The sequence below is a fragment of the Polyodon spathula genome, chromosome 2 (assembly GCF_017654505.1).
Source record: "Polyodon spathula isolate WHYD16114869_AA chromosome 2, ASM1765450v1, whole genome shotgun sequence".
NCBI lineage: Eukaryota > Metazoa > Chordata > Actinopteri > Acipenseriformes > Polyodontidae > Polyodon > Polyodon spathula.
The window spans coordinates 40,082,813-40,096,464 of NC_054535.1; the positions used below are offsets into that span (position 1 = coordinate 40,082,813).

At 37.7% G+C, this 13,652-nt stretch overlaps 2 protein-coding genes across 2 annotated transcripts in view; one reads left to right on the forward strand and one right to left on the reverse strand.

The window, feature by feature from the left end:
• The window catches only part of LOC121296355 (inorganic pyrophosphatase-like), a 105,384-nt gene that overhangs the window by 5,439 nt on the left and 86,293 nt on the right, over positions 1–13,652 (reverse strand). Inside the window, exon 10 of the mRNA XM_041221822.1 lies at positions 5,090–5,182. Within this exon, the coding sequence (XP_041077756.1) occupies positions 5,090–5,182 (93 nt within the window). The remainder of the gene's footprint in view (positions 1–5,089; positions 5,183–13,652) is intronic.
• LOC121327427 (methylcytosine dioxygenase TET2-like) overlaps positions 12,544–13,652 on the forward strand; it is a 60,140-nt gene continuing 59,031 nt past the window's right edge. The window contains exon 1 of the mRNA XM_041271496.1: positions 12,544–12,589. Within this exon, the coding sequence (XP_041127430.1) occupies positions 12,544–12,589 (46 nt within the window). The remainder of the gene's footprint in view (positions 12,590–13,652) is intronic.

Sequence of the window (13,652 nt, forward strand, 5' to 3'; positions counted from 1 at the left end):
ACATAATAAACCCAGGCAGGTAGGGGAAATTAACCCCATCCCTGCCAATTTAAAGGGCAGAGCTTTGCTCTTCCACAGTGCCTTTTGATAAATGTAACCCTATCAAATGATCTGACTGACTTGGAGTTCCAAAAGTAAAGTTTTAGCTAACTGTTTTTTTTTTTTATTATTATTATTATTATTATTATTATTATTATTATTATTATTATTATTATTATTATTATATATTTCTTTCTCTTAATTATTCTTGATTTAACAGGGTGTCTAATTTTCATATTTACATGACTGATTGCAAAACTTGCTTATGATGTTAGTAACCTGAGGCATTCTGAGTGCTTATCTAGCTATACATTGCATTTTGTTCCTGAAAATAACCCAGGCCTTCAGTATATGTAAAATATATGTATATGTATATGTAAAAATCTACAGAAGTGGCCACTGCAATATAAAAATATATTAAAAAATTGACAAAAAATGGTGCAGGATTATTATGATATACTGTTCAGCACCATTCAGTAAATATTTACTAGTACATATTTGCACAATATGTCACTGCAACAAATTAATGTTTTCTGTATTCTTATGGGTTAAGAGATCTTATCATAAATTGAAGTGTCAATAACCAGCTTTATTCAGAAGCAGTGAAGTAGGAGAAATAAAAAGTCTGAGGCCGAAATAAAATATTAACCTGTGCATTTACACTATAAGTTTCACTTTTTGTTTCTGTGCATTGACTTAGAAAAAGTTTTATGTTTGAAAGGACAGAATTTCATAGCAAGCTGAAACTGACCACAAAAAAAAACACAGTACATACTGAACAATGTTTTTCCCAGATTACAAAATTTTTTCCCCCCATTATTTCATGGGCAGTTGAAATGTCAGTTGTATAACACAAAATAGAATTTCAAGAAGAAAACAGTTGGTTTCATTATAGTGCATAAAGGTACAAAGAGATGAAATTGACTTCCCAGATCTAGTTCAATGAAATGCTTTTGATTTAGTTAAAAATGTTTATTCTTTAGTACTGGTTTAGGGAAAACTTATCAATAAAAAAATAAAACTTTAATGACTTAAATATTACATGTTATTGAACTGATTTGAACGTACGACTTACAGTTTAGTTTAGGTATTTGTTACTAGTGATTATATACACTCTATAAACATTACAATACACTTTTCCCTTATTGTTTTTGCTATAAAGTTTTATACCCAATGTTATAATATGTTATAATATATAGATTGATGTATATAACCGCTTGTAATGAAATCCAAAACTAAAGTTTTGCCAATTTATCTGCCTGTTTACCTTCTATTTATGTGTTTAGTACCAACCTAAGTAATATAAGAGACACTCTGAATCTAAGGGAAAGATTGGGAAAGATTTGTTTTTATGTAAAACTCATTATAATGTATCCTCAATAAATTAATTAGATGGCTGATTGTGGGTTTAACTTTAAGCAAAACTTTAAGTTAGTCTTCACAGTTTTACTTTCTACCCCAGGTTGACAACGACAGCATTGTTTTGTTTTTTTCTTACCATTTAAGTAGCAGGCTGTTAATTGATGGGAAAACATCAATCAGGAAATTGTAGTTAGAAAACGGATGTCAGGGAGTTTTAATTCCAACTGGGGTGGTAGTTATACAGTATTCTATTGATATGTGTTGTAAAAAAAATAAAAAATTATTATTATTATTATTATTAACTTATTCTTTATGCCCTGTTAAGTTATGCTGTTTAATGCACAAAATGTGAAAGCTCATTATAATAAACTGATCTATGAAGTGATAACTATATAGGAATACAGTAATTATCTCCCTGTAGTCGGGTAAAAAAATGACTGATACATGAGGACAACAGTAAATAAATTCGCATTTACTATTGTAGCGGGGTAAGCATATATGACTGTACGTACATAGCTTCGTTATAAAGTAAACATGCCATACAATTGCAAACTAAAGCAATACATTGTTATTAAGAATTTCCCTAATAACCGAAACATTGGCAAAGTGTCACAATTATTATAGCAGTCATTATGTTTTAATTATGATAAATTCATACACAAAATCAATTTACAAATGTTTTTTTTAAAAAAGTATTCATTTAGGGAAATGCGTGTGATACACCCGTTTCCATGGTGAAAAGGTACCACTAAACGGTAAAAACTTGAGAATAAACCACATCTTCATGGGGATCTCTGCACTGATACATGAGGACTTACGGTGTTCCTGCTTTTATTTTGATGAGTGCTCCATGTTCCCTAAAGTTTATCTGCTTTGTATATCCACTTGCTCCCTAAATAGAACTTGTTGTTTCATCAAATGTGAAATCTCTTCAGTCTTTAATTATTAATTATTAATAACATTTTTGGTTCTATAGTATAGTGTAAAACCTCTATATGAACTAGTTTACACAATGGCTTATTGACCTTCTTTACATAGCATAATCTTTCCACTCTTCCAGGCCCAGGGGTTTGAATCAGTCTGTAATGATAGGTTGATTAGTTCTGCAGTAGGAAGGGCAAACAACCTCATCTGCAATTACTAAAAGGTAGTAGTCTGACGTACCCACTGCATATGGGCATGACTGGAACCCAATTTAGATCATTCTGCTAATACAAAAATGGCATTATCCTTTAGAGCGAAACAGGACCTCAATGAAAGCAACGGTCCATAGTGTCTACTGTTCATTTTACAGCATGTAAACTTTATTTTAACAGTATTTATTTAAAAAAAAAAAAAAAGTTATAATGTATATTATTTACAATCATTTAAAAAAAAATTGAAAATTTAAGAAAAGTGCAATTTACTGCAGTATGTGCTCTGGACCCCCTCCCCACTCACCTCTTCCAGGCTGCTACCCCTAGTCTACTCCCTTTCATTTCCTCTCTCCTCAACACTTTTCTGTGCTCTGACTGTTTCCCCTCTGCCTGCAAACAAGCCTACATCACCCCCATCTTAAAAAACACTCACTGGATCCCTCATCCCTCCAGAAGTACGTCCTGTCTCCCTCCTCCCTTTCCTCTCTAAAACCTTCAAGAGAGCAGTACACTGGTTTTCACCTGGCACACTGTCTGCTTGTGCCACCTACCTCTCCTCTGTCCTTATTCTCCACGACCCCTCTGCTGCCTTTGACCCAGTCAATCACTCTATTCTCCTGTCCTACCTCGCTGACCCGGGACTGCTTTTGTCTGGTTCTCCTCCTACCTCTCTGATCACATGTACTGGGTGTTCTGGAGTAGCTCTCCCTCTGCCTCTTGCTCTCTTTCAACAGGTGTCCCCCAAGGCTCAGTCCTGGGGCCCCTCCTGTTTATTCTCTACTCCCGCTCCCGGGTCCCCTCATCTCTTCCCATGGCTTCTCGTATCATTTCTATGCTGATGATGCCCAGATCTTCTCTCCTTTCCCACCTCTGACATTTCCTCCCATATTTCTGCCTGTCTCTCTGCCATCTCCTTCTGGGCGCACTTGCATCATCTCAAACTATACCTCTCCAAATTTGATCTCCTTTTCTTCCCCCTCTTCCTCCAACACCACTGATCTCTCTATCTCTATTCCGCTGGAATCCACCACCCTCTCTCCCTCCTCATCCACCAAGAACCTTGGTGTCATCCTTGACCCCTCCCTCTTATACTCTCAGCACATCTCTACTCTGGCACGCTCCTGTCGCTTCTTCCTCATCTGCACACATATGCAGAATTCGCCCCTTCCTCGCCAATTAATCCATGCATCTCCTAGTTCAGGCCCTGGTACTGTCCCTCCTTGATTATGGCAACTCCATCCTAGCCAGCCTTCTTATCTCTGCTACCTGTCCGATCCAGTTCATCCAAAACTCTGCTGCTTGCCTTGTCTTTTCCCTTCCTCATTTCTCCCATGCTACTCTGCTGCTCCACTCTCTGCTCTGGTTACCTCTCGCTGCTTGCATCCAATTCAAAACTCTTGTACTCAGCTATCACTGTCTTGACCGTTCTGCTCCCTCCTATCTCCTTACACCCCCTCTTGCCCTACCACTCCTCCTCCTACAACTGACTAGCTGTACCCCCCCTCCACTCCCCCACCTCCAGAGCCCGCTTCTTCTCCACCCTTGCCCCTTGGTGGTGGAACGACCTACCCACGGATATCAGGACTGCTCAGTCCTTGACTACTTTCCAGCGCCTCCTCAAGACACACCTGTTTAGACAGGATCTGCAAACATTGACCATACTGATTAATATGGCACCCAATTGTACCAGTACCTGCACCAGTTTGCTTCTACTATAACTACTTACTGTATCTTGCATTTGATTTTACTCTTATAGGTAACTGCACTCACATTTTTTGGAATTGCTCTTATCTAAAAGCATTGCAGCACAGAATGTTAAAGAAATGTTGGTACATAAAAAAGTTCAAATCAGCTGCTCATAGGAAAGGTATCAACCACGTACAACACATAATATGGGCTATGTTTTGTGAGGGCTACTGCACTGCAGTGCATACTGTAGTAAAGGTTTCCATAAATATTGTTGTAAAGTATGCATTATACTACAAACCAATTTGTAGTAAACCAATATCTCTACTCTTTACACATTGTATTGCCACATGTCCGTTATAGAGTATTGCTGGCAAAGTCTTTCTCTAACGTTTACCCATACCTATAAAACATTAAATCATAAAATATATGTAGAAATACCAAAAGTAACCGGTAAGATTCTACTTTATTTTAGTTTTGTTTGTTTGTTTGTTTTGTTTTGTTTTACAGTTCTCTGCAGTTACAGAATAACTAACAAACTAATTGTAAAAATAATGCCTGCATCACATCCCTTACTGCTAACAGTTCGTGGACATATAGTAGCCAAGTAAGACCTGGGAAGGCTATCTGTCTTTAAAGCTGAATTATAACTGCCTCTCTTTTATTTGTCATTAATAAGATTAGAGTCAAAAAGCCAGGGGTAGGCAATATTGCTTATTTCCATTATGCATTGAATCTTCTAAGTAAAATTGCTTCAGACTTATCTTCAACAGAATGAAGTAAAAAGGGGAGGCTGCCTATTTTAAGCCCTTGCCTTAGGAGCTATACATTTTTCCTATAATAGGCTTTGATTTCTGAAAACTCACCTTTATGAAAAGTAATTCAATTGGGTCAGATTTCCTTTCCAGATAGAAGTTCATGGGTGGTGTACATATGTATGCATCTTTGGCACCTCTGTTCTGGATTTGTTAGTTTTTATGGGAAAAACAAAACAAAACATGGCATTAATTATCTAACAAGATCATTACAAATGGATGTTAGATCATGTTTAATTTCTTAAACATTTAATCAAGGCAATATGAATGCAAGGATTGCCAACAGAGACTAATCTAGTGTACTGCCAGATATCATATTTAAAAATGAAAACACGTTTGCTAAAACATAGGATAATGGATGTGCATAGCATGGAACATTTATGGAATGGATCTGTTACCTACAATCACTTATGTTTTCAGTTGATTTGGACTAGTGAATGGTGTAATCAGTTCCGGTTTTCTTATACTTTTGGATGAAAATAAATAGGGTGTGACCAATGAGGCCACACAGTGAGGCCCCATAAACATTATAGCAGTTAAACGATAGTTATTATTTTACATTGTATATAAATCAGGCCGCACGAACTCAGAGAAAGTTAGACCAAGAGTAACATTTTCGATACCACAAAAATAGCGAGTTTAGGTCTTGATTAGAATTATTATCCAGGCTGGAATGGGTCTCGAGGTCTGGATTTGTGCTCTACTGTGCATTGTGTATATTACAACATATACAGAGTGAATAATTAATCACGCAACATTGGATCATAATGAAAACCAGCACATATGTGTAGGAATGTGGTTTTTGCAAAGGAAACATGTCTGTGATCTATGACAGAGACACTCTGGCCGTAAATATCTTCTGACAGTCCCAAACTCTCTGACTGTCTGTTTTAACTCAACTCTTGTCCCGAACCTTGTTGCTATCATAAAATGGAACACTTTTCTGCTGTTTTCCGACAGGTGGAATGGGTGCAATTTACCTAAAGGTGGCGAAATAACTATTCCGTTTTTAAATGAGAAACCTTTGTTCTGTATTAATTAAATTATAGTTTCATGTACCTGGTTTTTTGGCAGATATTTTATGCCAAAATGAAAAATAAATAAATAAATAATACATAAATAAATACACATGCATCTATTTATTCATTTATTTATTTATTTATTTATTTTTCATGTTGGCATAAAATATTCTCCATACCCGGTTGCACTTTATGAAAATTAATAACATGTGAGTGTATAACAGGATACAAAGAGCCTGTTTGAAATAGGTTCCCATCTCCATTAGGTCTCTTTGAAACAGCCAGAACCATTTTAGATGGGAAATACTCATTCTGACCACATCAACCCTTTTGATTTTTGCATGGGTGGATGTTAATTAGGTACCCACTTCATTTGCAATAACATTCCTCATACTGTCGAAATTAGGGTTTTGCAACTGTCCTCATCCTTCCTGGCCATTTTTTTTATTTTTGCTCGGAATATGAAACAGTCAGAAAGTTAAAACACCACTACAGTGGCTTGCGAAAGTATTGACCCCCCTTGGCATTTTTCCTATTTTGTTGCCTTACAACCTGGAATTAAAATGGATTTTTTGGGGGTTTGTATCATTTGATTTACACAACATGCCTATCACTTTGAAGATGCAAAATATTTTTTATTGTGAAACAAATAAGAAATAAGACAAAAAAACAGAAAACATGAGCGTGCATAAGTATTCACCCCCCCAAAGTCAATACTTTGTAGAGCCACCTTTTGCAGCAATTACAGCTGCAAGTCTCTTGGGGTATGTATCTATAAGCTTGGCACATCTAGCCACTGAGGTTTTTACACATTCTTCAAGGCAAAACTGCTCCAGCTCCTTCAAGTTGGATGGGTTCTGCTGGTGTACAGCAATCTTTAAGTCATACCACAGATTCTCAATTGGATTGAGGTCTGGGCTTTGACTAGGCCATTCCAAGACATTTAAATGTTTCCTCTTAAACCACTCGAGTGTTGCTTTAGCAGTATGCTTAGGGTCATTGTCCTGCTGGAAGGTGAACCTCCGTCCCAGTCTCAAATCTCTGGAAGACTGAAACAGGTTTCCCTCAAGAATTTCCCTGTATTTAGCGCCATCCATCATTCCTTCAATTCTGACCAGTTTCCAAGTCCCTGCCAATGAAAAACATCCCCACAGCATGATGCTGCCACCACCACGCTTCACTGTGGGGATGTTGTTCTCAGGGTGATGAGAAGTGTTGGGTTTGCGCCAGACATAGCATTTTCCTTGTTGGCCAAAAAGCTCAATTTTAGTCTTATCTGACCAGAGTACCTTCTTCCATATGTTTGGGGAGTCTCCCACATGCCTTTTGGCGAACACCAAATGCGTTTGCTTGTTTTTATCTTTAAGCAATGGCTTTTTTCTGACCACTCTTCCGTAAAGCCCAGCTCTGTGGAGTGTACGGCTTAAAGTGGTCCTATGGACAGATACTCCAATCTCCACTGTGGAGCTTTGCAGCTCCTTCAGGGTTATATTTGGTCTCTTTGTTGCCTCTCTGATTAATGCCCTCCTTGCCTGGTCTGTGAGTTTTGGTGGGCGGCCCTCTCTTGCCAGGTTTGTTGTAGTGCCATATTCTTTCCATTTTTTAATAATGGCTTTAATGGTGCTCCGTGGGATGTTCAAAGTTTCGGATATTTTTTTATAACCCAACCCTGATCTGTACTTCTCCACAACTTTGTTCCTGACCTGTTTGGAGAGCTCTTTGGTCTTCATGGTGCCGCTTGCTTGGTGGTGCCCCTTGCTTAGTGGTGTTGCAGACTCTGGGGCCTTTCAGAAGAGGTGTATATATACTGAGATCATGTGACAGATCATGTGACACTTAGATTGCACACAGGTGGACTTTATTTAACTAATTATATGACTTCTGAAGGTAACTGGTTGCACCAGATCTTATTTAGAGGCTTAATAGCAAAGGGGGTCAATACATATGCACGCACCACTTTTCCGTTATTTATTTTTTAGAATTTTTTGAAACAAGTTATTTTTTTCATTTCACGTCACCAATTTGGACTATTTTGTGTATGTCCATTACATGAAATCCAAATAAAAATCCATTTTAATTCCAGGTTGTAAGGCAACAAAATAGGAAAAATGCCAAGGGGGGTCAATACTTTCGCAAGCCACTGTACAAAAGCTCTAGCCGACAATTGGAAAAGCTTTGATTTTCAGAGCCTTTGTGACCCATCATTTGCCCACCAGTGTTGTTCATTCATTAAAAAACAAAGCAAAACAACAAAATGCTGGTAAGACATTTAAACTACATATAACGGTGGCCTCCATTTTGTGTCAAGCATTTGTGAGTTTTATTGATAACAATGCATCTTAACACTCAGCAATGTCGTAGCAACAGTCAGAGCAATCTCACTTGAAATCAATAGCTCATATATGTTGCCAGGTTGTCAGCAATACACCTATGACTTCAGATTTCTAAAAGAGTGAAATCTAAAAGAGTTGCAGAGAAACTGCAATTACCGCAGCGCTGCGGAAATTAATGAATTAACATGAATTATCACAGGAAATGAATCGCAACTCTAGAGGTATAAAATTGTCGCAACTTATTCGGGTGTGCTTGAGAATTAGTGTTTTCAACACATTTCAGTATTTGGCCCATAGTTCTCACTGGCCTTCTCACTCATACAATCAAGTAGGCCTATACTTCAGAATATAGCTGCTACGACTCTAACTTCTGACAAGTGGAAGGACCACATTTTCCAGGTTCTGGTTATTATTGTAAACCAACAATAAGTTACAATAAGTTCTAGTTGTCTACTTGACTTACACATCCCCTGGGCACCTTTGAGGTCGCCTAATGAAGGGCATTCTCTCCTGTGTCAGAAAATCTCACTCTGGGAGGTTGCTGTTTTACCTTTTCTACGCCATCTCTGATGAATGCACCAGCAGAGACAGAAAAGGACTGATAGTCTGTTTCTTTTTTTGCTTTATTAAGAGTATTTACAGCCTGCATTTTATTGGGCTGAAAATCTTTTGGTTATTTGTTTATATATTATATATGTCAGGATTTGAAACTATTTCAAATACAACACTTTAAAAATAATCTGCTGCATTTTGATCGCATGATCTGATTGCAACTAGACCATTGGAGTGAATTTACCTACTGTACTAATGATTAATATTGTAGCATTTAAAATATCTGCATGCCACAAGTTAAAGTATAAAAAGGTTTTAGTGCTTGCAATACATTTGAGCTTTTCCCTTATTTGTTTTCTTGAAGTTATACCACGGTAAAAGCATAGCAACGTGAAGTAAAGGGGCTTAAGTAAAGCATTGTATATGGAAAAATGAATGTGAAGTTTTACCATGGTAAACTTATAAGGGTTAGGTGCAACACCATGCATATTACAAACTTAATCTACAGTTGCAACTCAAATACTTACAGATAACAGGTAGCTTTCCTTAAACTAAGCTGTGATCAACAAGGTCAAGGACTTTGAACAAATCAATGGACAAATCATCCCAGCAATTCCCCTCTACCAAGGGTAGAGACTGGGATCGCGTTGAATTCTGTTAGGCTATCAAAGTAGAGTTCTGCAATCTAAAGCCTGAATCAAAGTGAAAAATGTCTTATATTTTTTTAATAGGTGGCATGAGTTGCTTTGTGACTAAAGTGCTAGAATATCTAAAGGAAACACGATTAAATAGAAAGTGTATTTTTGTATTTCACTGCTGCAATGTTTTGCACAGTATAAACATGTAGGCCCAGATATTCAAAGCAATGCGCCATCCACTCGCAAAAATCCCCACGCAATCCAACACAGCACACAATAGTTACGTGAATTTGGAAAAAAGCAGTTTTCTGCTCAATTCGCAAATGTGTTTGAGCCTCGCAAAACCGTCTGCGCAGTCAATACCAGTATAGCAGAAATGCACAAGATAATATTAATAATCCAGCTGGAATCACCTGTTTTTGTATAGCCTATATATTGATTGACAAACCCGGGGGGCAATTAATCAAACTTTAATTGAATGGGCTGAATGGGCAGTGGAATAAGAAAGGAGCACCTTTCGTAATTTTACATTCAAGACGCCAACAAAATTTACCAATACAGTAATCAGTAGTCTAGACTACTACTTTATAAGCAGTGTTTTTTGATATTGAAATCTATGCGATTGCATAGTAGTAGTGAAGTTAAGGGGGTGCAAACTGTTTCTTGATCGATATAGGGGTTTTATACTGCTGTATGCGTCTATTAAAGTAAAGCGTTCCTGCATTATACAGGTAGTTGTTTAGTGTCTGCCAGCTTGGTCTATGTTACACACCAACGGTATGTACTATGATACCGTGCTGTACTCTTGATTCGGTTTTCTTTCAGCTCCAAGAAAGTGTGCTTGGCAAAGTGATTAGTTTGCTTTCCGTCTGAAAGAACGATCATGACTGCAGCTTCCTTGTTTATTTTAATCATGTATTAACACTAATGATGCTGCTATCACAATCATTCTTTTGAATATAATCATTATATAAATGTGGACGGATTATATAGATGTGTAGTACCTCGGAAAGCGCCTGCATTTCACTTCAAACTGATTTTGTGCTTGGCGCATAGTTTTGAACATGGCAGGATCACGCAAATTGTCAGCCACTCCTGTCAAATTGCGCTATGCATACATAATACTTGTACACAGCACAAAACAGATTGTGGCACACAATTTTGCGCATTCATTTGTGATGCACATAACGCGCTGCGTGGTGCACAAACCTTTTGAATGTCTGAGCAATAGTAACAAATATACAGTTATAAAGTATAATGTTAACGTCCGTGTGCATTCACAAAAATGGAATGGTGATCACCTCAGTAATACATTGAAAACACTGACCTCTGCTGGAAAAATAATGTCTAAGTTCCAAGATAAATGCATCAGTGTTACAGTACAGTAGTCCCTTACTATGTATTTCTTTAAGGAAAGGTGTTCCTTCATGAAATGGGTCTTTTATAACAGCTTCCATTCCCTCTACCACATTTTACTGCAGTCAGATTCTATAAGGGAAATCAGTTCTAACACAACCCTGATTGGAATAACTGCTGTGAGTGTGTGCCTATTAACATTTATACAGTGATAAAGGTCACATTTCTGTTTTTTTCTGCTCAAGAACATTGTGATTTTTTAATTGAAAGCTCAATTTGTCCTGAATCTCATTATCACACCTAATTGAGTCTGCCTGCATGATGCAATTAAAATGTATAGTTACTATGCCAGGTTTTCATAATGAACTGCAGTATGTTTACGCAGCACTATTGATTCCAACAAAGGTTTAGAAATTGAAAACACTACTTTCGAACTACTTTTCTTTCGAACCATTTAGATAATGTTTTGAAAGCCCTTAAATGTACTGCTGCTCATAAAGCCCACAAATCTCTTCGATCATAGATTTAACAATCCATTCAGAATGTTCCTCTAGACTTTCAATTAGGACGCCAATGAGACCTATGTGATTCACCTCAGGTACATTGTGAGTTTGACATGTAATTGCTTAAAGGAGTGCTAGCTAAGGTTTTAAAATCTATTCTCTTACCTCTTATTAGCATTAGCAGCATTATCACTGGTCCCCCATGTTCCTCATATTTTGGTTATTTTCTTGTTTTTTTGTTTTGCTTTTTTGGTGCTGTAAAACTTATACTTAGGCCTTGCATTCTTTCTTCAAATCACAGTATAAAATACAAAGTACCAGCAGACCTTCAAAGGAATTGAGACCAAGAATAAAAAAACATTCACTGCTAATAAAAGGTAAGACAACTGATTTTAATTGTGGTTAGCATCAGCAGTCAAACTGAGTAAAATTAAGTGATCATAGATTCCTGCCAGTTTCTTCTATATGGACAGGATCTCTTCTGGGTCCAGTCCAGAAATATTAGATCAAATCACTTACTTTGAAGTGCACATTTCCAAGAGTACTAAAATAATATTGTAGAAGTATACAGCAAGCAAGAAACAACTTGAAATGATAATTTAACTGCTTCTTCGTGAAACTGAGTAGCCTAGCAATGCTGTTTTTTGTTGTTAACCATTCTATCATGTTTTGGTTCCTGGGCCTACCAGATATGCTGTTACTTGCGTTTTGAAGAAATTGAAAATATAATAGTGGAAATTATCAATTTGAAAGGCAGGCCTGTACATGGAGCAAAGTGGAAGGAACTTGATCAAGTTGATATGCATGCATGCATTGGGTAACTTTGATATGCAGACATCCATTGGGTTACTTTGTTATCTGAAGTGTACAGATCCAAAGGAGACTAGTTTGTGGAATACAGACACTGACTGGGTTGTATTTCAGGTCAATATGTCACTGGAAACATATCACATCATTGCTAGAGTGATTTGCTTTAATAATTGTGATACCAGAGCTAACCATTGTGAAAGAGACAATTAGCTGGTATCAGGAAATAGTTAGATAAATAGGTAGAAAATAAAAATATGCGCAACCTGTGATGCTAAATCCAGCTATGCATGGAATATGGAAATGTACACAGGGAAACTGCCTGGAGAAGAAATCAGGGGATGTGAGTAGTGTTGGAATGACTCTGGGACTCCAAGGTCATAATATCACGTGTGAAAACTTGTTCACATCTTACAACATTTGTGGGTTTTTGAGCATAAACTGCTCATTTCAGGTTCTACCACAACATCTCAAGGGGGTTTTGGTATGGACTTTGACTAGGCCATTCCAAAACTTAAAATTTCTTGTTCTTCAAACATTCTGATGTAGACTTGCTTGTTTGTTTCAGATCATTGTCTTGCTGTATGACCCAGCTGCGCTTCAGCTTCAGCTCATGGACGGATGGCCTGATATTCTCCTGTAGAATTCTCTGATACAAAGCGAATTCATGGTTCCTTCAAATGACGGCAAGTCGTCCAGGTCCTGAAGAAGCAAAGCATCCCCAAATCATGACACTACCACCACTATGCTTGACCGTTGGTATGAGGTTCTTCTCAATGCAGTGTTTGGTTTTCGCCAGACGTAACAGAGCCCATGTTGGCCACTTTTGACTCATCTGTCCATAGAACATTGTTCCAGAACTCTTGAGGATCAACCAGGTGCTTTTTGTAAAACTTTGGACGAGCATTCATGTTTTTCTTAGTAAGCAGTGGTTTCTGCCTTGTTACTCTGCCATGAATCCCATTTTTGCCCAGTGTCTTTCTGATGGTGGAGTTATGAACACTGACCTTAGCCAAGGTGAGAGAGGCCTGCAGATCCCTGGATGTTGTTCTAGGGTTCTTTCTGACTTCCTGGATGATTTTACGCCTTGCTCTTGGAGAGATTTTGGCAGGACGAAAGAAGATTCACTACTGTGCCAAACTTTCTCCATTTCGATAATATGACTCTGACTGTGGTTTGGTGGAGCCCCAGAGCCTTAGAAATGGCTTTCTAACCCTTTCCAGACTGATAGACATCAACAACTTTTTTTCCAGAGGTCTTTAGGAATTTGTTTTAATCGTGGCATGGTGTGCCTCTAGAACCTGTGTACTGACAACTTAACGCTGATGGTAAGGGCCAAAGTTAGTCAGATTTATATTGTGCAGGGCTGGCCCAAATCAGGCCTAATTGTTAACCAAAGTATTCAA